This window comes from Oncorhynchus nerka, linkage group LG11, assembly GCF_034236695.1.
Source record: "Oncorhynchus nerka isolate Pitt River linkage group LG11, Oner_Uvic_2.0, whole genome shotgun sequence".
Taxonomy (NCBI): Eukaryota; Metazoa; Chordata; class Actinopteri; order Salmoniformes; family Salmonidae; genus Oncorhynchus; species Oncorhynchus nerka.
Genome location: NC_088406.1, coordinates 25144183 through 25170886, shown reverse-complemented (window position 1 = coordinate 25170886; position 26704 = coordinate 25144183). Strand labels below are relative to the sequence as shown.

The 26704-nt window shown below is 45.2% G+C and overlaps 1 protein-coding gene across 1 annotated transcript in view; it reads left to right on the top strand.

Moving 5' to 3' along the window:
- Nucleotides 1–1114: 1114 nt before the first annotated feature.
- Nucleotides 1115–26704, top strand: part of LOC115127399 (ephrin type-A receptor 4-like) — a 110200-nt gene continuing 84610 nt past the window's right edge. Inside the window, exons 1-3 of the mRNA XM_065024321.1 lie at nucleotides 1115–1293; nucleotides 2632–2699; nucleotides 5245–5908. Of these exons, the coding sequence (XP_064880393.1) occupies nucleotides 1197–1293; nucleotides 2632–2699; nucleotides 5245–5908 (829 nt within the window). The 5' untranslated portion in view covers nucleotides 1115–1196. The remainder of the gene's footprint in view (nucleotides 1294–2631; nucleotides 2700–5244; nucleotides 5909–26704) is intronic.

Below are 26704 nucleotides of genomic sequence, written 5' to 3'. Positions count from 1 at the left end.
CCCACCTATGCCACGAAGATGGCCCTCTGCGGCTCACTGAAGCCTGCCTGGAGGCTGCAAAACTTGGCTCATCCCGCAGGAGCACGGAGAAAGATCCAGCTTGCGTAGGAGGACGTGAGGGAGGAAGGGAGCGTGAAGAAAACATGGAAATAGACAGACAGGCTGAACCAAAAGGGAGAACACAGGGTTTTTCAAAACCGAATAATGCCTTCATTGTTTGAAGAAAAACCCAAAGGAAAACATTAGGTTACTCTTGTCGATTTATTTCTAGACCTTTAGGCGTTAAATGTTTGTTATCACAACTCAGGGATGGATCCCCATATGTATCAGCCCAACACACATTAATTCCAATTCAACCTTGATAAAATGCTATTTGAATAACGACTATAATCAATAACACGGGATTCGTGGCCATCATTCATCACACAATTGTTATGATCAATTTCCCAAATTGGAATTTCGTGTTATGTAATTGTGTCATGCTCTTACTTGTTCCATAATCCAATATATACAGACTCTCTGTGATTGTATCCGCTAGGTGGCGACCATGGTCTAAAGTGTTTCATTTTGGACAGCGCTGCACATCACTGGAGACAACTTTCATATGGGGATCACAACGCGGTCCAATGACGAGTAGGCGGTTTAACTCACGTTATGAGAAAAATGACAAATATCTTCCTAGACATGACAACGACTAGTCCGAAGAAATAATTAAGATTTTTAGGATTATTTGAGCAAAGCACTTTTGAGACACGTGCTATAGCCTAGACTTAATTATGGATACCAATGTTGAAACGTTACTGGGAATTTCATCTTTATTATTAATAACAATGTAACGACATTATCTTGGAAGTTTATTGGTTTATTGGTTGTCTTTAACAAGAAAATGAGTGGTGTCCGCATGAAAGAAATGCACTAAATATTACAGTAACAACTGGCCCTTTATACAGTCCAATTTGGCCCAGAGTCCACTCATGGCTGAGGGGTAGGGGGACAGTTAATGATTATTTGGCCGTTTTCCCGTCCACTGCGTTTCCTATTTGGAATGACTGCCGCGTCAGAGCGCTCAGACCCGCCTCCCGGCTGTTTTCGGAGCATCGCTCTATCCCTGCTTCAAACGCATATTCCACAGGGAGAGAGAGTGAGCAAGACCTGCGAGGAGCGGAACGAACGACGAGAAAAAAGGCGAACGACAAATGGCACTCATGGCTGGGATTTTGTTTACGGCGACCTTTGTGCTGCTTGGGATTTCTACGTTAGTTTCTTCGGCACGGATTTACCCTCCAAATGAAGGTAAGACTGGGAATAACAGCGGAGCCCCGTCTTGGACTTCTTCTCCGTTAGTTTATACTCCGTCCACTTCGTGTGTGAGACGGACCACGAGCCCGTTGTCCCGTAGCTATTCTGGACTCGTGCAAGAACCCGCAGCACTCAAATAAGGGGGCAACACAATTATTTTGCTCAACAACATGTGCCATTATTCTCTGACATTGGATTTCCATATGCGTCAAACCCATCGAACGTTTTGTGTCGTAGGCTACTTGGTCCTGGTACCCAAAATTGTTGAAAGCGCTTGGCAGAAAGCCGGAGCGTATGAAGTCTATATGGGGCTCTAGCAGGGTCCGAGTCGAGTGCTGGGAAGTCTTACTTCAGAGTTTCTGTTAATTAAGCAACAGTCACCTTCTTCAACACATTTTTTTTAGCCATATAGGCTACAAAGACTCGATTTTATGTAGCAATCATTATTGCTTTGGAGGGCGCCTGTGTCTGGTTTTGTGCAGGACGGTGGTGCAACCCCCCCTTCTAAAATGAGCCATGTTATTTTAGTTCATAACCATGTATTGCAGTCGCAGTTCTGTACAATAATCCCCACTCAATTATCAAGTGGCTCTTGTGCATTTTCTATGTCAAATGCATTAACTTCAAAACAGTACTCAAAGAATTACCTAAGACAAGTAATTTCAGATAAATGTTAACATATTAAATTAAATCCACTTTCTAAAATTAAATTAAATTCAGTGAACATTTAAGCGTTTACAATTGAGATTTTCGTCACTGCGCACTGAGAAGATTGCAGTAAGAAATATAAGAGGCTTGATAAATCTCATCACGGATTATTTTTGATTTCTCACTGAAGTCCGTGCTCCTCTAATTGACTTCGATTGATCATCATCGAACCTCAGGAGTTAGAACAGACAAACGGAGTCTCCAATATCTAGGCCTATTTCTTAACCAAACATCCAGTTTCACTCACTGCGTTACAATGACAACACCCATGGTTCTTTATACAAATATCAAATCCCCGTTTACGTTTTTAATCACAAATCCCCCTGAAAAAAAAAATCAACATTACGCATTTGAGTAATCCAAACATATTAAATATTTTATGGAGTTATATGCGTGGACATGGGCCTATAGATTAGCCTATTTCTGACTGGTCTTTCGTTGAGCAGATTGCGAGCAGATTGCGCAGAATTGTTTTCCTCGATCAAACTGCATAACTATCCAACTATGGTAACATAACAGCACCGTGGCTTTTCCAAACGGTATATTAGCACTGTAGACCAGATTACACATCATCCGTGTTATGAACAGCCTATAACTGCTCACTTCTCTTTCTATGTTTTTCAGTGACGTTACTGGACTCCAGATCCGTAGCGGGGGAGTTGGGTTGGGTCGCCAACCCAACAGAAGGAGGGGTAAGTGCCCCTCGTTAGGACGCGAGTCCCCAGTTGATTCAAAATGGAGAGATGATGTCCTCTATAGCCTACCGGCCCCCACCCTCCTCTCTCTCTACTTGCAGTAATGGTCAGATTCTAGTCCGATACTGTAGCAGGCGTCGGGTTTCCTGAATAGACCGCGGATTGAATCGGTCTTTGTGGAGAAACTTTATATCCTTTTCCCCCATTGAGGCGCGGGGGAGAGGAACTTGGCAGCACAGAAAGGGCCCTCTGGAATGGATGAATGAAGGGAAAGGGCAGCGGGTTTCAGTCCTCGCTGTATGATTGGATTGGGCCATAAAGCGATAGGGAATGTGATCGGACTAAATGCGTGATCACGTGGTCTAATTGGGATATATATAGTTGCGCTGATCATGTACAGAGTGCGACTGTTTCGGGAATGGCCGTGAAGGGGCCCGGGGTGCGCGCGGCTGGGTCCTGTCTGGCACACTCCCCTGTCAGTTGTTCCCCGAGCAGAAGCAGCAGCAGCAGCACTGGCGTCTGATTAATTGCATGGGACCATCTTATAGTTTTACTCGTATTTATAGACCAAACCAACAAGGTGTCCCAAAGTAGAGCAACATATGCTATCCAAGAGCAATGACGTTCTTCTGTCTTTTCAGACATCTTCTGGCATATCCATTATATTTTAATGGTACTGTTTATCGTATGCTATAGACCCATAAAATAAACGTTGATCTTTTGTTGCAGCTCCGCCTCTCCAACTCTTGTTTTATTCACCATGGGGTTGAGTTGTTGTTCAATGAACTTGGTTCGTGTGTGCTGCTGTTAGTTGCTCTCTGTTCCTCCTTCAGCCGTTTCCTCCGTGGCGGAGTGATTGACAGAGTGCTGGCAGCGCGGGCAGGCCTACATTCACCCTCTCATTACAACCAATTGCCCACATTCTCTCTCTCCTCCGCTATCGGGGAAAGGTGCGGCCTTATCTGCCACAGCGGTTGATTTCCACGATAAAGGGCCAAGCAGAGAGAAGAGAGCAGTGGAATTGAGCAGCGGGAGTTACGGAGTCTCACCCATGTTTAGAGTTATCTCCCCTACTCAAAGGAATAGTGCTTTGAACGAGATTATTTATGATAACACGTTGAATCAAATAAAGCGCAGGATACACACTTCCCCGTAGTAATAGCTCTGTTTGGGCTCCTTTCTCTGCATACTATATAGTCCTAACCAGATTCAAGCAGAATGCTTTTGTTTTTAAATGCAATAAATTAGAAAACCATTTTTTTAACCTCATTATGAAACATGCAAAGGCCCAGCGAAGTGAAAAACGTGATTTACCGGTTTTTATGTATATTTCCACACAATAAAAGGTCAGATAATAATGTGAAATTGTGAAAATTATGATGATGCCTTTTTAGTGCAAGAACTGTTTGAAAAGACTGCCTGAAATTACAGCCTGTTTTGGTGGGATAGAGTTTTGGCCTGTCTGTTGGCATCAACAGGTGGTAAATTAGCTAATAGACCAATATGAAAGAGATTTCCAAACCACTCTGCCAATAAAAAGCTAGTTCTCAGTTTTCCCCTCCCCACTCAGACCACTCCCAGACAGTCCTAGCAAAATTCTTTACTCTTTGCTGAGAAGCTATTTTGTTTCTTTTTTGACCATTATAATTGAAAACAATCACAGTAAGGTCCTTAATTGTTACCCAGAAATGATTGGATATTGAGATTAAAACTTCTGCATTGGATCTTTATGAGCATGCCATAATGCCCACAATGCCTTTCAAAACGCCATATACCCTAGGCTCTTTATCATAAGTAAAACAAACATTGCTCCTATTATAATAAGCCAGCCAGTCATCAATAACCTAATCCATACACCCGATCCGCATGTGTGCTGTCAAAACCCTCTCCCTCTCCAAAATCATTTGTATACCTACAGAAAGAACACAGACACACTTTTTCTATTGGGTTTCTGTTGAAATCACTTGGGTTTCTATTCTAATCACTATAAGCCATTACAGACTTAGGGCCTATCCATTAGCTCATACATAAGATTGTTTCAATACCCCCTTTCCTTTCTCTTTGCTCTCTTTCTGTATTTCTCTCCATTTCGTGACCTTTAAATTATTAGTTATGGGGATTTACATTGAGACATTAAATTTGACATTATAGTAATAATGAATGGTGCATGTTCCCCAAGGATTTGGTTGGTTTCCTTTTATGTGGAGATAAAACTTACTAGTCGGCATTGAATACAGCACAGTAGGCCTATTTGTGCTTATTTCTGCCTGTACCAGTAGTAGTTTCATTATAAAAGGCCTTACTATTTATATTAGGCCTTGTCATGCATTTATTATTCTTCAAATTGACAAGCTTGGCCATTAAATAATTGGCCTACTGGGACACAGATATTGAGTCACCATTTTGCTATGGTCCTTCTCAATGCTCTTTCTCAATGCAAGTCACTGTTTTTATGTGGCCTACCATTTTCCAGAATTTTCTAATGTTAATATAATGTTTGTCAGATGTTTTCCTAACATTGTCTCTGTGTTTGTCTCCTCAGTGGGAGGAGGTGAGCATCATGGATGAGAAGAACATTCCCATCAGGACGTACCAGGTGTGTAACGTCATGGAACCCAACCAGAACAACTGGCTTAGAACGGACTGGATCCTCCGAGGTGGCGCCCAGCGTGTCTACATCGAGATCAAGTTCACCCTGCGCGACTGTAACAGCCTCCCTGGTGTCATGGGAACCTGCAAGGAGACCTTCAACCTTTACTACTACGAGTCCAACAACGACAAGGAGCGCTACATCCGAGAGAACCAGTTTGGCAAGATTGACACGGTGGCAGCCGACGAGAGCTTCACCCAGGTGGACATCGGAGATCGCATCATGAAGCTGAACACGGAGGTCAGGGACGTCGGAGCCTTGACCCGGAAGGGTTTCTACCTGGCCTTCCAGGACGTGGGAGCCTGCATCGCCCTGGTGTCTGTCAGGGTGTTCTATAAGAAGTGTCCCATGGCTGTGAGGAACCTGGCCCAGTTCCCTGACACCATCACCGGGGCCGACACCTCCTCACTGGTGGAAGTCCGAGGATCCTGCGTGCATAATTCTGAGGAGCGTGACGTTCCCAAAATGTACTGCGGGGCGGACGGAGAGTGGCTGGTGCCTATCGGGAACTGCCTATGCAACCCGGGATTCGAGGAGAGGAACGCTAAATGCCAGGGTAAGTTAAGGAGAGAAATCTTCCGTCTGCCTCAGATATATATTCCTTTAGTCACTGGCAGCAGCTGTTCTGCAAGGTTATTTATACTTGTCTCTATCTTTCTCTCTTCATTCACCTTCCATCTCTATCTCCATACAGAAGCCTGCTTCTTTATCATATCTCCCTCCTCTCTCTCTGTAGGTCTCTTTGCCTCACTCCCTCCATGTATCCCGCTCTCTTTGTCTCTCCCTCTTGCCCCCTCTCCTCTATTCACCAACCTCTCTCTCTGTTGCTTGTTGTCTCTCTCTCCTCCACCCCTCCCTGCATCTATCCTACATGGTATCAGGCTGGGTAATAGGATCAGTGATGATTGTAAATTCCGTAATTATCCAGGCCATTGGGATGTTTTAGTTAGGCCAGGAGAACAGGCCTTCTATTGGGATGTGTTAGTTCGACCAGGGGAACAGGCCTGCCTGTCTGCCGCGTGTCTCTGGTGGCTAAATTGCTCAGAAGAGATCAGTCTTAATAGATACCAGTAGCTGCCAGTCTGTCTCTCTCCTCTAGCCCCAACACCAGACCCAATCCCAGCCAGATGATTCCCAGTGTTTCTCTCCCTATTTCCTCCACATCCCACCACCAGCCCCAACCCCAACCCCAGCCAGATGATTCCCAGTCTCTCCCAGTCCCTCTCTCTCCTCGCCACCCCAACACCAGCCCAAATCCCAGCCAGATGATTCCCAGTCCCTCTGTCTATCTCCTCCCCACCCCAACACCAGCCCAAATCCCAGCTAGATGATTCCCAGTCCCCCTCTCTCCTCCCCAACCCAGCTCCAATCCCAACCAGATGTTTCCAATTCTCTCTCTCTCCTCCCCACCCCACCACCAGCCCCAATCCCAGTCAGATGATTCTCAGTAGGTCCAGTGCTCATTCACCTCATTATATGCTGGTGGATGAGAGGTGGAAAGAAACACACACACACACACACACACACACACACACACACACACACACACACACACACACACACACACACACACACACACACACACACACACACACAGCATTGAGGGTGAGGGGGAAAAAATGCTACAAGTGTTTGTTTTACTCTTCCATCTCAATGATCCCTCTTGGTTCTGTTGAATGTTTGAGTGGCTATACTTAGTGGATGTCTTATATTAACCATCAGCATATGAATAAAAACATGGCAATGCAAGAAAACTAAATTGTACTCAAAAGCCAGCGGAGAATCTGTCGACACAATCAAATCAAATCAAATGTATTTATATAGCCCTTCGTACATCAGCTGATATCTCAAATTGCTGTACAGAAACCCAGCCTAAAACTCCAAACAGCAAGCAATGCAGGTGTAGAAGCACGGTGGCTAGGAAAAACTCCCAAGAAAGGCCAAAACCTAGGAAGAAACCTAGAGAGGAACCAGGCTATGTGGGGTGGCCAGTCCTCTTCTGGCTGTGCCGGGTGGAGATTATAACAGAACATGGCCAAGATGTTCAAATGTTCATAAATGACCAGCATGGTCGAATAATAATAAGGCAGAACAGTTGAAACTGGAGCAGCAGCACAGTCAGGTGGAAGTTGAAACTGGAGCAGCAGCATGGCCAGGTGGACTGGGGACAGCAAGGAGTCATCATGTCAGGTAGTCCTGGGGCATGGTCCTAGGGCTCAGGTCAGTTGAAACTGGAACAGCAGCATGGCCAGGTGGACTGGGGACAGCAAGGAGTCATCATGTCAGGTAGTCCTGGGGCATGGTCCTAGGGCTCAGGTCCTCCGAGAGAGAGAAAGAAAGAGAGAAGGAGATAATTAGAGAACGCACACTTAGATTCACACAGGACACCGAATAGGACAGGAGAAGTACTCCAGATATAACAAACTGACCCCAGCCCCCCGACACATAAACTACTGCAGCATAAATACTGGAGGCTGAGACAGGAGGGGTCAGGAGACACTGTGGCCCCATCCGAGGACACCCCGGACAGGGCCAAACAGGAAGGATATAACCCCACCCACTTTGCCAAAGCACAGCCCCCACACCACTAGAGGGATATCTTCAACCACCAACTTACCATCCTGAGACAAGGCTGAGTATAGCCCACAAAGATCTCCGCCACGACACAACCCAAGAGGGGGGGGGGGGGGGGGGGGCGCCAACCCAGACAGGATGACCACAACAGTGAATCAACCCACTCAGGTGACGCACCCCCTCCAGGGACGGCATGAGAGAGCCCCAGTAAGCCAGTGACTCAGCCCCTGTAATAGGGTTAGAGGCAGAGAATCCCAGTGGAAAGAGGGGAACTGGCCAGGCAGAGACAGCAAGGGCGGTTCGTTGCTCCAGAGCCTTTCCGTTCACCTTCCCACTCCTGGGCCAGACTACACTCAATCATATGACCCACTGAAGAGATGAGTCTTCAGTAAAGACTTAAAGGTTGAGACCGAGTTTGCGTCTCTGACATGGGTAGGCAGACCGTTCCATAAAAATGGAGCTCTATAGGAGAAAGCCCTGCCTCCAGCTGTTTGCTTAGAAATTCTAGGGACAATTAGGAGGCCTGCGTCTTGTGACCGTAGCGTACGTGTAGGTATGTACGGCAGGACCAAATCAGAGAGATAGGTAGGAGCAAGCCCATGTAATGCTTTGTAGGTTAGCAGTAAAACCTTGAAATCAGCCCTTGCTTTGACAGGAAGCCAGTGTAGGGAGGCTAGCACTGGAGTAATATGATAATTTTTTTTGGTTCTAGTCAGGATTCTAGCAGCCGTGTTTAGCACTAACTGAAGATTATTTAGTGCTTTATCCGGGTAGCCGGAAAATAGAGCATTGCAGTAGTCTAACCTAGAAGTGACAAAAGCATGGATTAATTTTTCTGCATCATTTTTGGACAGAAAGTTTCTGATTTTTGCAATGTTACGTAGATGGAAAAAAGCTGTCCTCGAAATGGTCTTGATATGTTCTTCAAAAGAGAGATCAGGGTCCAGAGTAACGCCGAGGTCCTTCACAGTTTTATTTGAGACGACTGTACAACCATTAAGATTAATTGTCCGATTCAACAGAAGATCTCTTTGTTTCTTGGGACCTAGAACAAGCATCTCTGTTTTGTCCGAGTTTAATAGTAGAAAGTTTGCAGCCATCCACTTCCTTATGTCTGAAACACATGCTTCTAGCGAGGGCAATTTTGGGGCTTCACCATGTTTCATTGAAATGTACAGCTGTGTGTCATCCGCATAGCAGTGAAAGTTTACATTATGTTTTCGAATAACATCCCCAAGAGGTAAAATATATAGTGAAAACAATAGTGGTCCTAAAACAGAACCTTGAGGAACACCGAAATTTACAGTTGATTTGTCAGAGGACAAACCATTCACAGAGACAAACTGATACAAACTGATACTGATTTCCGACAGATAAGATCTAAACCAGGCCAGAACATGTCCGTGTAGACCAATTTGGGTTTCCAATCTCTCCAAAAGAATGTGGTGATCGATGGTATCAAAAGCAGCACTAAGGTCTAGGAGCACGAGGACAGATGCAGAGCCTCGGTCCGATGCCATTAAAATGTCATTTACCACCTTCACAAGTGCCGTCTCAGTGCTATGATGGGGTCTAAAACCAGACTGAAGCATTTCGTATACATTGTTTGTCTTCAGGAAGGCAGTGAGTTGCTGCGCAACAGCCTTCTCTAAAATTTTTGAGAGGAATGGAAGATTCGATATAGGCCGATAGTTTTTTATATTTTCTGGGTCAAGGTTTGGCTTTTTCAAGAGAGGCTTTATTACTGCCACTTTTAGTGAGTTTGGTACACATCCAGTGGATAGAGAGCCGTTTATTATGTTCAACATAGGAGGGCCAAGCACCAGAAGCAGCTCTTTCAGTAGTTTAGTTGGAATAGGGTCCAGTATGCAGCTTGAAGGTTTAGAGGCCATGATTATTTTCATCATTGTGTCAAGAGATATAGTACTAAAACACTTGAGCGTCTCTCTTGATCCTAGGTCCTGGCAGAGTTGTGCAGACTCAGGACAACTGAGGTTTGGAGGAATACGCAGGTTTAAAGAGGAGTCCGTAATTTGCTTTCTAATAATCATAATCTTTTCCTCAAAGAAGTTCATGAATTTATCACTGCTAAAGTGAAAGTCATCCTCTCTTGGGGAATGCTGCTTTTTAGTTAGCTTTGCGGCAGTATCAAAAAGGAATTTCGGATTGTTCTTATTTTCCTCAATTAAGTTAGAAAAATAGGATGATCGAGCAGCAGTAAGGGCTCTTCGGTACTGCACGGTACCGTCCTTCCAAGCTAGTCGGAAGACTTCCAGTTTGGTGTGGCGTCATTTCCGTTCCAATTTTCTGGAAGCTTGCTTCAGAGCTCGGGTATTTTCTGTGTACCAGGGAGCTAGTTTCTTATGAGATTTTTTTTTAGTTTTCAGGGGTGCAACTGCATCTAGGGTATTGCGCAAGGTTGAATTGAGATCCTCAGTTAGGTGGTTAACTGATTTTTGTCCTCTGGCGTCCTTAGGTAGGCAGAGGGAGTCTGGAAGGGCATCAAGGAATCTTTGTGTTGTCTGTGAATTTATAGCACGACTTTTGATGTTCCTTGGTTGGGGTCTGAGCAGATTATTTGTTGCAATTGCAAACGTAATAAAATGGTGGTCCGATAGTCCAGGATTATGAGGAAAAACATTAAGATCCACAACATTTATTCCATGGGACAAAACTAGGTCCAGCGTATGATTGTGACAGTGAGTGGGTCCAGAGACATGTTGAACAAAACCCACTGAGTCGATGATGGCTCCGAAAGCCTTTTGGAGTGGGTCTGTGGACTTTTCCATGTGAATATTAAAGTCACCAAAGATTAGAATATTATCTGCTATGACTACAAGGTCTGATAGGAATTCAGGGAACTCATTGAGAAACGCTGTATATGGCCCAGGAGGCCTGTAAACAGTAGCTATAAAAAGTGATTGAGTAGGCTGCATAGATTTCATGACTAGAAGCTCAAAAGACGAAAACGTCTTTTTTTTTTGTAAATTGAAATTTGCTATCGTAAATGTTAGCAACACCTCCGCCTTTGTGGGATGCACGGGGGATATGGTCACTAGTGTAGCCAGGAGGTGAGGCCTCATTTAAAACAGTAAATTCATCAGGCTTAAGCCATGTTTCAGTCAGGCCAATCACATCAAGATTATGATCAGTGATTAGTTCATTGACTATAATTGCCTTTGAAGTAAGGGATCTAACATTAAGTAGCCCTATTTTGAGATGTGAGGTATCATGATCTCTTTCAGTAATGACAGGAATGGAGGTGGTCTTTATCCTAGTGAGATTGCTAAGGCGAACACCGCCATGTTTAGTTTTGCCCAACCTAGGTCGAGGCACAGACACGGTCTCAATGGTGATAGCTGAGCTGACTACACTGACTGTGCTAGTGGCAGACTCCACTATGCTGGCAGGCTGGCTAACAGCCTGCTGCCTGGCCTGCACCCTATTTCATTGTGGAGCTAGAGGAGTTAGAGCCCTGTCTATGTTGGTAGATAAGATGAGAGCACCCCTCCAGCTAGGATGGAGTCCGTCACTCCTCAGCAGGTCAGGCTTGGTCCTGTTTGTGGGTGAGTCCCAGAAAGAGGGCCAATTATCTACAAATTCTATCTTTTGGGAGGGGCAGAAAACAGTTTTCAACCAGCGATTGAGTTGTGAGACCTTGCTGTAGAGCTCATCACTCCCCCTAACTGGGAGGGGGCCAGAGACAATTACTCGATGCCGACACATCTTTCTAGCTGATATGCACGCAGAAGCTATGTTGCGCTTGGTGATCTCTGACTGTTTCATCCTAACATCGTTGGTGCCGACGTGGATAACAATATCTCTATACTCTCTACACTCGCCAGTTTTATCTTTAGCCAGCACCATCTTCAGATTAGCCTTAACGTCGGTAGCCCTGCCCCCGGGTAAACAGTGTATGATCGCTGGATGATTCGCTTTAAGTCTAATACTGCGAGTAATGGAGTCGCCAATGACTAGAGTTTTCAATTTGTCAGAGCTAATGGTGGGAAGCTTCGGCGTCTCAGACCCCGTAACGGGAGGAGTAGAGACCAGAGAAGAATCGGCCTCTGACTCCGACCCGCTGCTTAATGGGGAAAACCGGTTGAAAGTTTCTGTCGGCTGAATGAGCGACACCGGGTGAGCGTTCCTACAGCATTTCCTTCCAGAAACCGTGAGAAAATTGTCCGGCTACGGGGACTGTGCCAGGGGATTTATACTACTATCTGTACTTACTGGTGGCACAGACGCTGTTTCATCCTTTCCTACACTGAAATTACCCTTGCCTAACGATTGCGTCTGAAGCTGGGCTTGCAGCACAGCTATCCTCGCCGTAAGGCGAGTACAGAGGCTGCAATTAGAAGGCATCATGTTAATGTTACTACTTAGCTTCGGCTGTTGGAGGTCCTGACGAATCGTGTCCAGATAAAGCGTCCGGAGTGAAAAAGTTGTGGAAAAAATAAATAAATATATGAACGGTAATTAAAAAGTGAAAACCGTAAAGTTGTCAGGTAGCAAAATAGGTTGGCAACAAAACGCACAGCAACTCGAAAACAAGCCTGCAAGTTTTCTATGTTCATCTTCTGGAATTACCAAGGATATATAGGCCTGTTGTGTGTTTCTCTCTTGGTGCGTGGCTACAATGGGGGACGGGCCACTCTACCTACCTTAATTTACGGGGGAGCCTTTAAGCTCTATCTCAGATGACTAATTGCCTGACAAACAGGCCTGGTGATTTAGGGTACTAGGGCTGGCTCCTTCTGAGGGGGGACGAGGAGGGCGCACTGAGGTACAAATGGTCACAGATGGTGTGTGTGTGGGAAAGGTTGCGGGTGAGGGGGTAGCATTTCGTGGCAAGAATGTTCTTTGGAATGGAGCCCGTCTCCCCTGTTGGTGGCTGTGGCTGTGTGGATAGCTGGGGCCAGTTTCTCACTCCCCTGGGTTGTCTTCAAAGAAGGAGAAGGCAGAGATGGAGGGATGAAGGAGAGCAGATTGAGGGTAGTTAATTACACTTGTTCAATTCAGTTAATCTCTTTAAATGATTATGTATCATTACTGGTTTGAGTCAGCAATATTTAGTTCCCTCTCATACCAATCTCACGGGCAACTATCACATCAGAGTTAGTTCAGACTCACGTTCTGCCTGGGTCTCCATGGCTACCAGAGCGTCAGTCCAGGGTTCACCTCAGTGTTTGATGGGTTAAAAGGTGGAGCTCACTGTCAGCCTTCAAGTGCACTGATGAGCTGTTTAATATTCCACAGCATGACGAGGCAGAATAGTGGGGGCTCAACTTCAATATAATCATGTGGTCCAAGACACTAAAGAGGGGCTGAGATGGGGGGTTGGGCCTCAAGTCCTCTGTCAGAAAGAGGGTGTGTGTGTGTGCAAAGGTTATGGGGGTACCTTGGCCTCTGGTTCCCAGCAGTGGTGAGTGAATGGGACTCCTCCATCATTGTTGGAGCAGTGAGGTTGGGGGGTGTGTGGGTTAGGGGGGGTCAGGGGATTGTGAACGCTGGCTGAGGGTCAAAGGTCACTAAGTTGTTCATCCATCTTGCTGGTATGTGTGACAAGGTCGTGGGCCAGGATTGATTAAGATGTCAGTATCCTGACAGCTGGGTGCTCGGGGGCCGCCAGGATGTACACAGAGCACAGGGGCCAAGGGGTAAAGAGGCCAGGCAGGGCCCCCCGAGGATGACCGGGGGTTTGCTTTTGGGTACCTTTCTTTTCTCTCTCATTCCCTTGTTTCTATGAGCTTGGGTAGCAGGGTAGCGCTCTCTCCCGCTAGTCGTCTGTTGAGGGTGACTCCATTGTTGGGGGGGGGTTCATGTGTTTGTATGTGTGAGTCTGTGTATCGATGTGTGTGTGAGTTAGTCTGTGTATTGCGTTCATGTGGGTTAATGTGTGTGACTGTGTGTTTGTGTTAGAGGTTCGACAGATTATGATTTTTCAACGCTGATACCGATACCGATTATTGGAGGACCAAAAAAGCTGATACCGATTAATCAGCCAATTTTTTTCCCAATTTATTTGTAATAATGACAATTACAACAATACTGAATGAACACTTATTTTAACTTAATATAATACATCAATAAAATCAATTTAGCCTCAAGTAAATAATGAAACATGTTCAATTTGGTTTAAATAATGCAAAAACAAAGTGTTGGAGAAGAAAGTAAAAGTGCAATATGTGCCATGTAAGAAAGCTAACGTTTCAGATCCTTGCTCAGAACATGAGAACATATGATAGCTGATGGTTCCTTTTAATATGAGTCTTCAATATTCCCAGGTAAGAAGTTGATAGGCTTGAAGTCATAAACAGCGCAATGCTTGACGCACAACGAAGAGCTGCTGGCAAAACACACAAAAGTGCTGTTTGAATGAATGTTTACGCGCCTGCTTCTGCCTACCACCGCTCAGTCAAATACTTAGATACTTGTATGCTTGTATGCTCAGTCAGATTATATGCAACGCAGGACACGCTAGATAATATCTAGTAATATCATCAACCATGTGTAGTTAACTAGTGATTATGATTGATTGTTTTTTATAAGATAAGTTTAATGCTAGCTAGCAACTTACCTTGGCTTACTGCATTCACGTAACAGGTAGTCAGTCTCCTTGTGGAGTGCAACGAGAGAGAGGCAGGTCGTTATTGCGTTGGACTAGTTAACTGTAAGGTTGCAAGAATGGATCCCCCGGGCTGACAAGGTGAAAATCTGTCGTTCTGCCCCTGAACGAGGCAGTTAACCCACTGTTCCTAGTCGGGCATTGAAAATAAGAATGTGTTCTTAACTGACTTTCCTAGTTAAATAAAGGTACACACTTTTTTTTTAAATCGGCAAATCAGCGCCCAAAAATACAGATTTCCGATTGTTATGAAAACCTGAAATCGGCCCTAATTAATCGGCCATTCCGATTAATCGGTCGACCTCTACTTTGTGTGTACAGGTTTGTATGTGTATTGTGTTCATGTGTGTGCGTTTCTGTGTGTATGTGTTGGAGGCAGGCGACTTGGGAAGTGTGAGAGTCGTGTGGAGCGAGGAGCAGGATGGGTGAGAAAGGGTAGTAGTGGTCGGTGCCGTTTAAGATGGAAGATACTCATTGAAAAAAAATATACATATATAGGCATGTCCTTATTTCTATTACAGCATATTGGATGACTGTCATTTCTATTCCATTCAGCCAGTTCAATGTAACATTGATACGTTTAGGCTACTACATGATACTCTAATTTTCCCTGTACCCATCATGAGTTTCTATTGGACAAATTCAGGTATGTTTATCCCCATTTCATTCCATTTTCTTCCGGTTAAGAATTTTAAGAATCGACAGAATGAATACAACCCTGATCACACGCAAACGGTTCACTTTCCAAGCCTCATATAATTGTTGTATCCTTCTGCCATCTACGCGCTCTCCTCCTCTCACCTTATCCCTTCGCTTGTGGACTTCGGTGCACAACACAACAGCCGTCTGTGACCAGGCGAAAAAACCTTTCCAACTCATACCTTCATATCATAACTGCTACACACAGCCTACATCGTTGTCACCATATTAGCTAATGTAATGTCATAGTCAACATAGCTACTAGAACTAATGCATTAGTAGTGGGCACTATGGTGTTGAATACTGAGCTGTAGTCAATGAACAGCATTCTCGCATGTGTTCCTTTTGTCCATGTGGGAAAGGGCAGTGTGGAGTGTGATTGATATTGCATCATCTGTGGATCTGTTGGTGTGGTATGCGAATTGGAGTGGGTCTAGGGTATCCGGGAGGATGCTGTTGATGTGAGCCATGACCAGCCTTTCAAAGCACTTCATGGCTACTGAAGTGAGTGCTACGGGGCGGTAATCATTTAGGCAGGTCACCTTCGCTTCCTTGGGCACAGGGACTTTGGTGGTATTCTTGAAACATGTAGGTATTACAGACTCAGTCAGGGAGAAGTTGAAAATGTCTGTGAAGACACTTGCCAGCTGGTCCGCGCATGCTTTGAGTTCAAGTCCTGGTAATCCGTCTGGCCCAGGGACTTTGTGAATGTTGACCTGTTTAAAGGTCTTGCTCACATCGGCTACTGAGAGCTTGATCACACAGTCATCCAGAACAGCTGATGCTCTAGTGCATACTTCAGTGTTTCTTGCCTCGAAGCGAGCATAAAAGGCATTTCGCTCGTCTGGTTGTCTCGCGTCACTGGGGAGCTCGCGTCTAGGTTTTTCTTTGTGGTCCATAATAGTTTTCAATCCCTGCCACATCCGAAGAGCGTCAGAGCCGATGTAGTAGGATTCAATCTTAATTGTGTATTGACGCTTTGCTTGTTGGATGGTTTGTCTGAGGGCATAACGGGATTTCTTATAGGCGTCCGGATTAGTGTCCCGCTCCTTGAAAGCGGCAGCTCTAGCATTTAGCTCGATGAGGATGTTGCCTGTAATCCATGGCTTCTGGTTGGGATATGTACGTACGGTCACTTTGGGACGACATCATCGATGCACTTATTGATGAAGCCGATGACTGAGGTGGTATACTCCTCAATGCCATTAGATGAATCCCGGAACATATTCCAGTCTGTTCATTGCAAAACAGTCCTGTAGCGTAGCATCCACGCCATCTGACCACTTCTGTATTGAGCGAGTCACTGGTACTTCCTGCTTTAGTTTTTGCTTGTAAGCAGGAATCAGGAGGATATAATTATGGTTGGATTTGCCAAATGGAGGATGGGGGAGAGCTTTGCATGCGTCTCTGTGTGTGGAGTAAAGGTGATGTAGAGGTTTTTTCCCTCTGGTTGCACATGTGCACGCTGGTAAAAATGTGGTAAAACTGATTTAAATTTGCTTCCTATAAAGTCCTCAGCTACTAGGTGCGCTGCTTCTGGGTGAGCATTTTCTTGTTTGCTTATGGCCTTATAGAGGTGGTTGTAGTGGCAGCATCAGTCTGTGGTGGTAAATAGACAGCTATGAATAATATAGATGAAAACTCTCTTGGTAGATAGTGTGGTCTACAACTTATCATAAGATACTTTACCTCAGGTGAGCAATATCTTGAGACTTCTTTAATATTAGACATCACGCACGAGCTGTTATTGACAAAAAGGCACACACCCCCACCCCTCGTTTTACCAGACGTAGCTTCTCTGTTCTGCCGGTGCATTGAAAATACCTCCAGCTCTATATTGTCCGCGTCGTCGTTCAGCCACGATTCAGTGAAACATAGGATATTACAGTTCTTAATGTCCCATTAGTAGGATAATCATATTTGTAGGTCATCCATTTTATTTTCCAATGATTGCATGTTAGCAAGGAGAATTGATGCAACAGGAATTTACTCCCTCTAGTCCCTCATGACTCGCCTACGGTGCAGGCAGCCTGATTTGCATCCTTTTTTCCTCTGTCTTTTCTTCACGCAAATGACATGGATCTGGACCTGTTCCCGGGAGAGCAGTATCTCTTTCTCGTCGGACTCGTTAAAGGAAAACGCTTCTTGCAGTCTGTAGTGAGTAATCCCAGTTCTGATGTCCAGAAGTTATTTTGGGTCATAAGAGATGGTAGCAGCAACATTATGTACAAACTATGTTAAAAAAATAAGTTATGAACATAAAAAAATAAAAAAATAATAATAATTGCACAATTGATTACGGAATGTAAAACGTCAGCCATCCTCTTCGGCGCCATTTCGGCGTCCTAATCAATTATTTGGTGACGTGAATGTATTTTGTGTAGTTTTATCTAAAAAGGAAAACTTTTTCAATGTTTCACTATTTTAAGTTTTATGAAATTCACTGAGGAGGTTGGTCCTCCTCTTCCCCCTCTGAGGAGCCTCCACTGAGGACATAGTTGGAGTTTACAGGTTGGCTGAACCATAAAGGTGGCAGACTGTTTTGACACCTCTCATCGGGGAGGGAGGGTAGTGGGGAGCAGACTGGTATTTGATGGTTGAGCTGCTAAACCTCTTCACCATCTATACAAACACCACATCAAGGACAGGACCACCGCTGCTCTTCAAAGCCAACCTACCCACCTTTTGTTGAAGCAAGAATGAGTGTGTTTGTGTGTGTACGACCAGATTAGTGTCAGAGAGAGGAATGATTGTAGCCAAAGAGTGTGATAGTCGTGTTTTCCCTCGATTCCCCTAACTTTAACCTGTTGATCCTGACCATAGACCTTCTCAACTGAAAATGGTTCATATTGTTGGATTATGAGGTATTACATATGACACAGCTTTCCAGTATTAATGTAGTTGTATGAGATGTAAGTATCTCTCTCTCTCTCTCTCTCTCTCTCTCTCTCTCTCTCTCTCTCTCTCTCTCTCTCTCTCTCTCTCTCTATTCAATTCAAGGGGCTTTATTGGCATGGGAAACGTGTTAACATTGCCAAAGCAAGTGAGCTAGATAATATACAAAAGTGAAATAAACAATAAAAATTAACAGTAAAGATTACACATACAGAAGTTTCAAAACAATAAAGACATTACAAATGTCATGTTATGTATATACAGTGTTGTGACGATGTACAACTGGTTAAGGGTACACAAGTGATAATAAATAAGCATAATAAGCACAGCTGCCTTTCTCAATAGCAAGGCTATGCTCACTGAGTCTGTACATAGTCAAAGCTTTCCTTAAGTTTGGGTCAGTCACAGTGGTCAGGTATTCTGCCACTGTGAACTCTCTGTTCTGGGCCAAATAGCAATCTAGTTTGCTGTTTTTTGTTAATGCTTTCCAATGTGTCAAGTAATTATCTTTTTGTTTTCTCATGATTTGGTTGGGTCTAATTGTGCTGCTGTCCTGGGGCTCTGTTCACAAACATAAACAAACCCCACAGAGCCCCAGGACAGCAGCACAATTAGACCCAACCAAATCATGAGAAAACAAAAAGATAATTACTTGACACATTGGAAAGAAATAACAAGGACCAGCTTGCTTAAGGGACTCTTGTCCAGGTTCAACTATCTGTAGGTGATGGCTTTGTTATGGAAGGTTTGGGAATCGCTTCCTTTTAGGTGGTTGTAGAATTGAATGGCTCTTTTCTGGATTTTGATAATTAGTGGGTATCGGCCTAATTCTGCTCTGCATGCATTATTTGGTGTTCTATGTTGTACACGGAGGATATTTTTTGCAGAATTCTGCATGCAGAGTCTCAATTTGGTGTTTGTCCCATTTTGTGAAGTCTTGGTTGGTGAGCGGACCCCAGACTTCACAACCATAAAGAGCAATGGGCTCTATGACTGATTCAAGTATTTTTAGCCAGATCCTAATTGGTATGTTGAATTTTATTTTACTTTTGATGGCATAGAAGGCCCTTCTTGCCTTGTCTCTCAGATCGTTCACAGCTTTGTGGAAGATACCTGTGGCGCTGATGTTTAGGCCAAGGTATGTATAGTTTTTTGTGTGCTCTAGGTAAACGGTGTCTAGATGGAATTTGTATTTGTGGTCCTAGCGACTGGACCTTTTTGGAACACCATTATATTGGTCTTACTGAGATTTACTGTCAGGGCTCAGGTCTGGCAGAATCTGTGTAGAAGATCTAGGTGCTGCTGTAGGCCCTCCTTGGTTGGTGACAGAAGCACCAGATCATCAGCAAACAGTAGACATTTGACTTTTCTCTCTCTCTCTCTCTCTCTCTCTCTCTCTCTCTCTCTCTCTCTCTCTCTCTCTCATTCTCTCTCTGTCTCTGTCTCTCTCTCTGTCTCTCTCTCTCTCTCTGTCTGTCTCTCTGTCTCTCTCTCTCTCTCTGTCTCTCTCTCTCTCTCTGTCTGTCTCTCTGTCTGTCTGTCTGTCTGTCTGTCTGTCTGTCTGTCTGTCTGTCTGTCTGTCTGTCTGTCTCTCTCTCTCTCTCTCTCTCTCTGTCGCTCTGTCTCTCTGGCTCTCTGTTGACGTTGTTAAATATGCACTAGGGAGCATCATCTAAATTAACCACGTAATTATATTTATCCCTCTAGTCCCTCATCACTCTAAATACACATACACAAATTAGGTATTGCATTTGTAGTCTCCCTCTCTCTTCCACCCCCTGTTCTCCTTCTCTCTTCCACCTCCTGTTCTCACTCTCTTTCTCCCTCTCTATGTATTTCTCTCTGTGCCCTCCCTCCCTCCCTCCCTCCCTCCCTCCCTCCCTCCCTCCCTCCCTCCCTCCTCTGTGTTGTTTGTGCTAGTTAGGCTGTCTCTGGTGACAGCAGCAGCAAGTGGGATGAATAATAAAATTATCATCACTGTCGTGAGGTTGAGCACCACAGTGAACATTATTGCCTGTATTGCCTGTCTCTATTCTGATACACAAGCACGCAAACACACACACACACAAGGGTAGAATAGAATTGAATGTGCGCATCACGTTTTCTGCCTCTCCAGAGAAGCTAATTTAGTGTTGTTAAGTGGAGAGACGAGAAATCTATTACCACCAGGTAGGAAAAAATAAAAACATGTGACAATGAGGACAAAACGTGTCATGAGGGAGGACGCTTCTTATTTTTCCAGCAAACACTAAAATAATAGCTGTTCCTTAAAGCGTCCTCATATTTCTTGCTTTTTTAGCTTCACTTATGTCCTCTCCTCACATCCTCCCTCGCTCCTTTTCACTCTCCCTCCACCAGATGGACTGTAATTCAGCGATCATTACTGGAGGTGCTGAAAGTCTCTTCCTGCTCAGCCCGCGGTCCTGGCCCGACACTTTCCCCTGCCGTTTCTAACACTCATCGCCATCTCTCCTTACACCCCATTCAGGCCAGGAAAAGACTGCTCGTTGAGTGTGACCCAAGCAGGCGGGCAACACTCTGACAATACAAACACAACAAACACAATGCTTGAGCTCACCGAACGCCACCCGCATAACCCACATGTAACCACATTGTTAAAACTTCCTGAATTGTTCAGCAAATATTCAGCTAATGATCGTGAACTTTCAGGGGACGTTATGGAAAATCTGGTTTCGGAGCCAGCTCTTTCTCGCTCCTCCCCTCTCTCCTCCTCCCTCATCTTTTTGAAAAGCATCCTCTCTTTGAAGGCTGCGATGGGAAGTGGGAACGATTAAAGCAGTCACTAAGCAAATTAACATGTGAAAAGCCCCAGAATCAATACCCCAGGCCGCTCTCTACCCACTCCCCAGCCCTCCCGGCTCCCCTCCCCCTGTCTTTCCCTCTCTCCCTCTCTCCCTGTCTCCCTCTCTCCCTGTCTCCCTCTCTCCCTCTCTCCCTCTCTCCATGTCTCCTTCTCTTTCTCTCTCCTGCTAGTTTTTGGACACACTCTTACTCTTGCTCTCTCACCACCCGCTTTCTTTTTCTTTCTCTCTCTTATTCTCTACTGGAAAAGCTGGGTTGATGGACAGACAGAAGGCTCTGAGGAGGAGAGGGGGGGGGGGAGACGGACGGATGGCGAGAGAGAGCCATGGGCTCCAATCAACAGAGGACACAGGCAGATAATTTGAAAGAACAAGAGAGAGAAAGACAGTGATAGAGAGGGAGTGAGGCTCTGAAAAGAAAAGGTAGCCACTTTCATTGATTTGACTGAGGGAAGAGTACTTTTGCAAGAAGGAGAGAGGGGGAATGAGAAGGAGAGAGGGGGAATGAGAAGGAGAGAGGGGGAATGAGAAGGAGAGAGGGAAAGAAGGGTGTAGTGAGAAGGAGAATGAGACAAAGAGAGGGAGTTAAGTGGGAGAGATTTAGTTCCAGTTTGGCAGTCATCCTTTTCCTCCACTTCATCATCTACCCAAAATCCCTCATATCAAGGGCATTCTACAACTGATGTTGAGGTGTGTGTGTGCATGTGTGTTAGTGATCCATCTCTTCATCATCTACCCCAAACCCCTCATATCAAGGGCATTCTACAACTGATGTTGAGGTGTGTGTGTGCATGTGTGTTAGTGATCCATCTCTTCATCATCTACCCCAAACCCCTCATATCAAGGGCATTCTACAACTGATGTTGAGGTGTGTGTGTGCATGTGTGTTAGTGATCCATCTCTTCATCATCTACCCAAACCCCTCATATCAAGGGCATTCTACAACTGATGTTGAGGTGTGTGTGTGCATGTGTGTTAGTGATCCATCTCTTCATCATCTACCCCAAACCCCTCATATCAAGGGCATTCTACAACTGATGTTGAGGTGTGTGTGTGCATGTGTGTTAGTGATCCATCTCTTCATCATCTACCCCAAACCCCTCATATCAAGGGCATTCTACAACTGATGTTGAGGTGTGTGTTAGTGATCCATCTCTTCATCATCTACCCAAACCCCTCATATCAAGGGCATTCTACAACTGATGTTGAGGTGTGTGTGTGCATGTGTGTTAGTGATCCATCTCTTCATCATCTACCCCAAACCCCTCATATCAAGGGCATTCTACAACTGATGTTGAGGTGTGTGTTCGTGATCCATCTCTGTACGTTTGCGATATCTATTGAGGTCAGATCACCCACTCAACCGTGGCTTCTCTCTTAACTTTTAAATCCTGTAGCGTGAGCAGCACAGCTGAATACAACACCAACATAACCACACATAGATGCTTTGTCTGCCAACTGTCTGCCAACTCTCCCCCGGTTTCTCACAATGTAGGCTGATTGCAAACATCTTGACAAGTGTTACATCTCTCTCTCATTCCCCCCTCTCTCATTTCATCCCTCTCTCATTCTCTCCCTCTACCATTCCCTCACTCTCTCATTCCCTCCCTCTCTCATTTCATCTCTCTCTCCCTCCCTCTCTCATTCCATCTTTTTCTTATTCCATCTCTCTCTCATTCCCTCCCTCTCTCATAACATCTCTCTCTCTCCCTCCAATCTTAAACTCCCTCTATCCTGCCAGGCGGCGGAGGTGCTATTTTATTCCCTCTTCGTCTTGTTTCTGAGAGCAGAACTCCTCTGGGAATGAAAGGCCTTGCTGTGGAAATCACTTACGGGTTATGGCAAAAAGAGCGCCCAGAAAAAAAGCCTTGATCTACTGATGGGCCAGAGTTTCGACTCAATGCCCATTTTAATAAGAAAAGGCCTCTTCTAATCAAATCAAATAAAATTTTATTGGTCACATACACATGGTTAGCAGATGTTAATGTGAGTGCAGTGAAATGTTTGTGCTTCTAGTTCTGACCGCACAGTAATATCTAACAAGAAATCAAACAATTTCACAACTACCTTATACACACAAATGTAAAGGGATGAATAAGAATATGTACATATTAATATATGGATGAGCGATGGCTGTGCGGCATAGGCAAGATGCTGTAGATGGTATAGAGTACAGTATGTACATATGAGATGGGTAATGTAGGGTATGTAAACATTATATTGTTTAAGGTGACTAGTGATACATTTATTACATCCAATTTTTAAATATTAAAGAGGCTAGAGATTTTAGTCAGTATGTTGGCAGCAGCCACTCAATGTTAGTGATGGCTGTTTAACAGTCTGATGGCTTAGAGATAGAAGCTGTTTTTCAGTCTCTCGGTTCCAGCTTTGATGCACCTGTACTGACCTCACCTTCTGGATGGAAGCAGGGTCAACAGGCCGTGGCTCGGGTGGTTGTGGTCCTTGATGATCTTTTTGGCTATCCTGTGACATTGGGTGTTGTAGGTGTCCTGGAGTTTGCCCCCGGTGATGTATTGTATCTCCCCTGGAGAGCCTACGGTTGTGGATGGAGCAGTTGCCTTACCAGGCGGTGATGCAGCACGGCAGGATGCTCTTGATTGTGCATCTGTAAAAGTTTGTGAGTGTTTTTAGTGACAAGACAAATTTCTTCAGCCTCCTGAGGTTGAAGAGGCGCTGTTGCACCTTCTTCACCATGCTGTCTGTGTGGTTCACCATGCTGTCTGTGTGGGTGGACCAACCATGCTGTCTGTGTGGGTGGACCAACCATGCTGTCTGTGTGGGTGGACCAACCATGCTGTCTGTGTGGGTGGACCAACCATGCTGTCTGTGTGGGTGGACCACTTCAGTTTGTCCGTGATGTAAACTTTCCACTTTCTCCACTACTGTCCCATCGATGTCGATGGGGGGTGCTACCTCTGCTGTTTCTTGAAGTCCACGATCATCTCATTTGTTTGGTTGACGTTGAGTGTGAGGTTATTTTCCTGACACCGCACTCCAAGGGCCCTCACCTCCTCCCTGTAGGCCGTCTCGTCGTTGTTGGTAATCAAGCTTACCACTGTAGTGTCGTCTGCAAACTTTGGTTGATGAACAGGGAGTACAGGAGAGGGCTGAGAACACACCCTTGTGCTGCCCCAGTGTTGAGGATCAGTGGGGTGGAGATGTTGTTTCCTACCCCCACCACCAAGGTGTGGCCCGTCAGAAAGTCCAGGACCTAACCGTACAGGGCAGGGTTGAGACCCAAGGTTTCAAACTTAATAACAAGTGTGGAGGGTACTATAGTGTTAAATGCTGAGCTGTAGTCGATGAACAGCATTCTTACATAGGTATTCCTCTTGTACAGATGGGTTAGGGCAGTGTGCAGTGTGATTGCAATTGCGTCGTCTGTGGACCTATTGGGGCGGTAAGCAAATTGGAGTGGGTCTAGGGTATCAGGTAGGGTGGAGGTGATATGATCCTTGACTATTCTCTCAAACCACTTCATGATGGCAGAAGTGAGTGATACTCATTTAGCTCAGTTACCTTAGCTTTCTTGGGAACTGGAACAATGGTGGCCCTCTTGAAGCATGTGGGCACAGCAGACTGGGATAGGGATTGATTGAATATGTCCGTAAACATACCAGTCAGCTGGTCTGTGCATGCTTTAAGGACGCGGCTCGGGATGCCGCCTGGGCCGGCAGCCTTGCGAGGGTTAACCTGTTTAAATGTTTTACTCACGTTGGCCACTGTGAAGGAGAGCCCACAGGTTTCGATAGCGGGCCGTGTTTGTGGCACTGTTTTGTCCTCAAAGCGAGCAAAGAAGTTGCTCAATTTGTCTGGGAGCAAAACGTCTGTGTCCGCAACGGAGCTGGTTTTCTTTTTGTAATCCGTGATTGACTGTGAACCCTGCCACATATGCCTCGTGTCTGAGCCGTTGAATTGCGACTCTACTTTGTCTCTATACTGATGCTTAGTTTTTTTGATTGCCTTGCGGAGGGAATAGCTACACTGTTTGTATTCGGTCATGTTTCCAGTCGCCTTACAATGATTAAAAGCAGTGTTTCGCGCCTTCAGTTTTTGCCATCAATCCACGGTTTCTGGTTGGCGAATGCTTTAATAGTCACAGTGGGTACAACATCACCGATGCACTTAGTAATAAACTTGAGTCAGCGCATACATCAATGTTGTTGTCTGAGGCTATCTGGAACATTTCCCAGTCCACGTGATCGAAGCAATCTTGAAGCATGGAATCCGATTGGTTGGACCAACGTTGGAACAGACCTGAGCAGGGGCGTTTCCTGTTTAAGTGTCAGCAACAAAATGGAGTCGTTGTCAGATTTGCCGAAAGGAGGGTGGGGGAGGGCTTTGTATGCGTCTCGGAAGTTAGAGTAGCAGTGATCCAGAATGCTGCCAGCCCGAGTCGTGCATTCGATATGCTGATAAAATTTAGGGAGCCTCGTTTTCAGATTAGCTTTATTAAAATCCCAAGCTACAATAAATGCAGCCTCAAGATATATGGTTTCCAGTTTAAAGTTCTTTCAGAGCTAGAGTAGATAATGTGGTCGGCATTTGATTGTAAGGAATTCTAGGGCAGGTGAACAAAAGGACTTGAGTTCCTGTATGTTGTTATGATTACACCATGAGTCGTTAATCATAAGGGATACACCCCCGCCCTTCTTCTTACCAGAGAGATGTTTGTTTCTATCGGTGTGATGCGTGAAGAAACCTGATGGCTGTACTGACTCTGACAACATATCCCAAGTGATGTTACAATCTCGGATATCTCTCTGGAAGGCAACACTTGCTCGAATTCCGTCTATCTTGTTGTCAAGAGACTGGACATTGGCGAGTAGTTCCTCAGGAGCGGTAATTGATGTGCCCATCTACGGAGCCTGACCAGGAGGCTGCTCCGTCTGGCCCTTCTGTGGCACCGTTGTTTTGGGTCACCTACTGGGATCCGATCCATTGTCCTGGGTGGTGGTCCGAACAGAGGATCCGCTTCGGGAAAGTCGTATTCCTGGTCGTAATGTTGGGAAGTTGACGTTGCTCTTATATCCAATAGTTCTTCCCTTCTGTATGTAATAAGACTTAAGATTTCCTGGGGTAACAATGTAAGAAATAATACATAAATAACAAAATACTGCATAGTTTCCTAAGAACGCAAAGTGAGGAAACGTTCGCTGTCGGCACCATCTTGAGTCTAATCACAGTCTCCGTGCCACGGGCATACCAGCCTTTTCCACCTCTGTAAACACAATGACATATGGACACATATACACACACACACACAATTGCGCGCACACACACACACACTGGCAAGACTGTCAGAGGCAGAACTCAGAGAGTGGGGATAGCGGTATGTATGTGACGTGTTTGTGTGTGTTTGTGTGTGTGAGATGTAGCCGAAGGAGCAGTGAAATTTCTCTGTTGTAGAGGGCACATCGCCCCGATTATAAACTTGAATCCTGCTTGATCCACAACACTGTCAAATACTGCAGGAGAAATATCCCTTGATGCCTCTCGCCAGGGAGGAATGGGAGAGAGGAAGACAGGGAGAGAGTGAGAGAGCGAGAGCGAGAGAGAGTGTGTGAGAGAGAGAGCGAGAGAGAGAGAGGGGGGTGTAGTACTGCTGTGATAAAAGGCCTGAGATTTAAAAGGTGAAGCAGTTGGTTATGGGTAGAGAGGGCAATTGGTCTTTAAACAAGCATTTCCTGGTTAAGTCATGACCCCTGTTAGG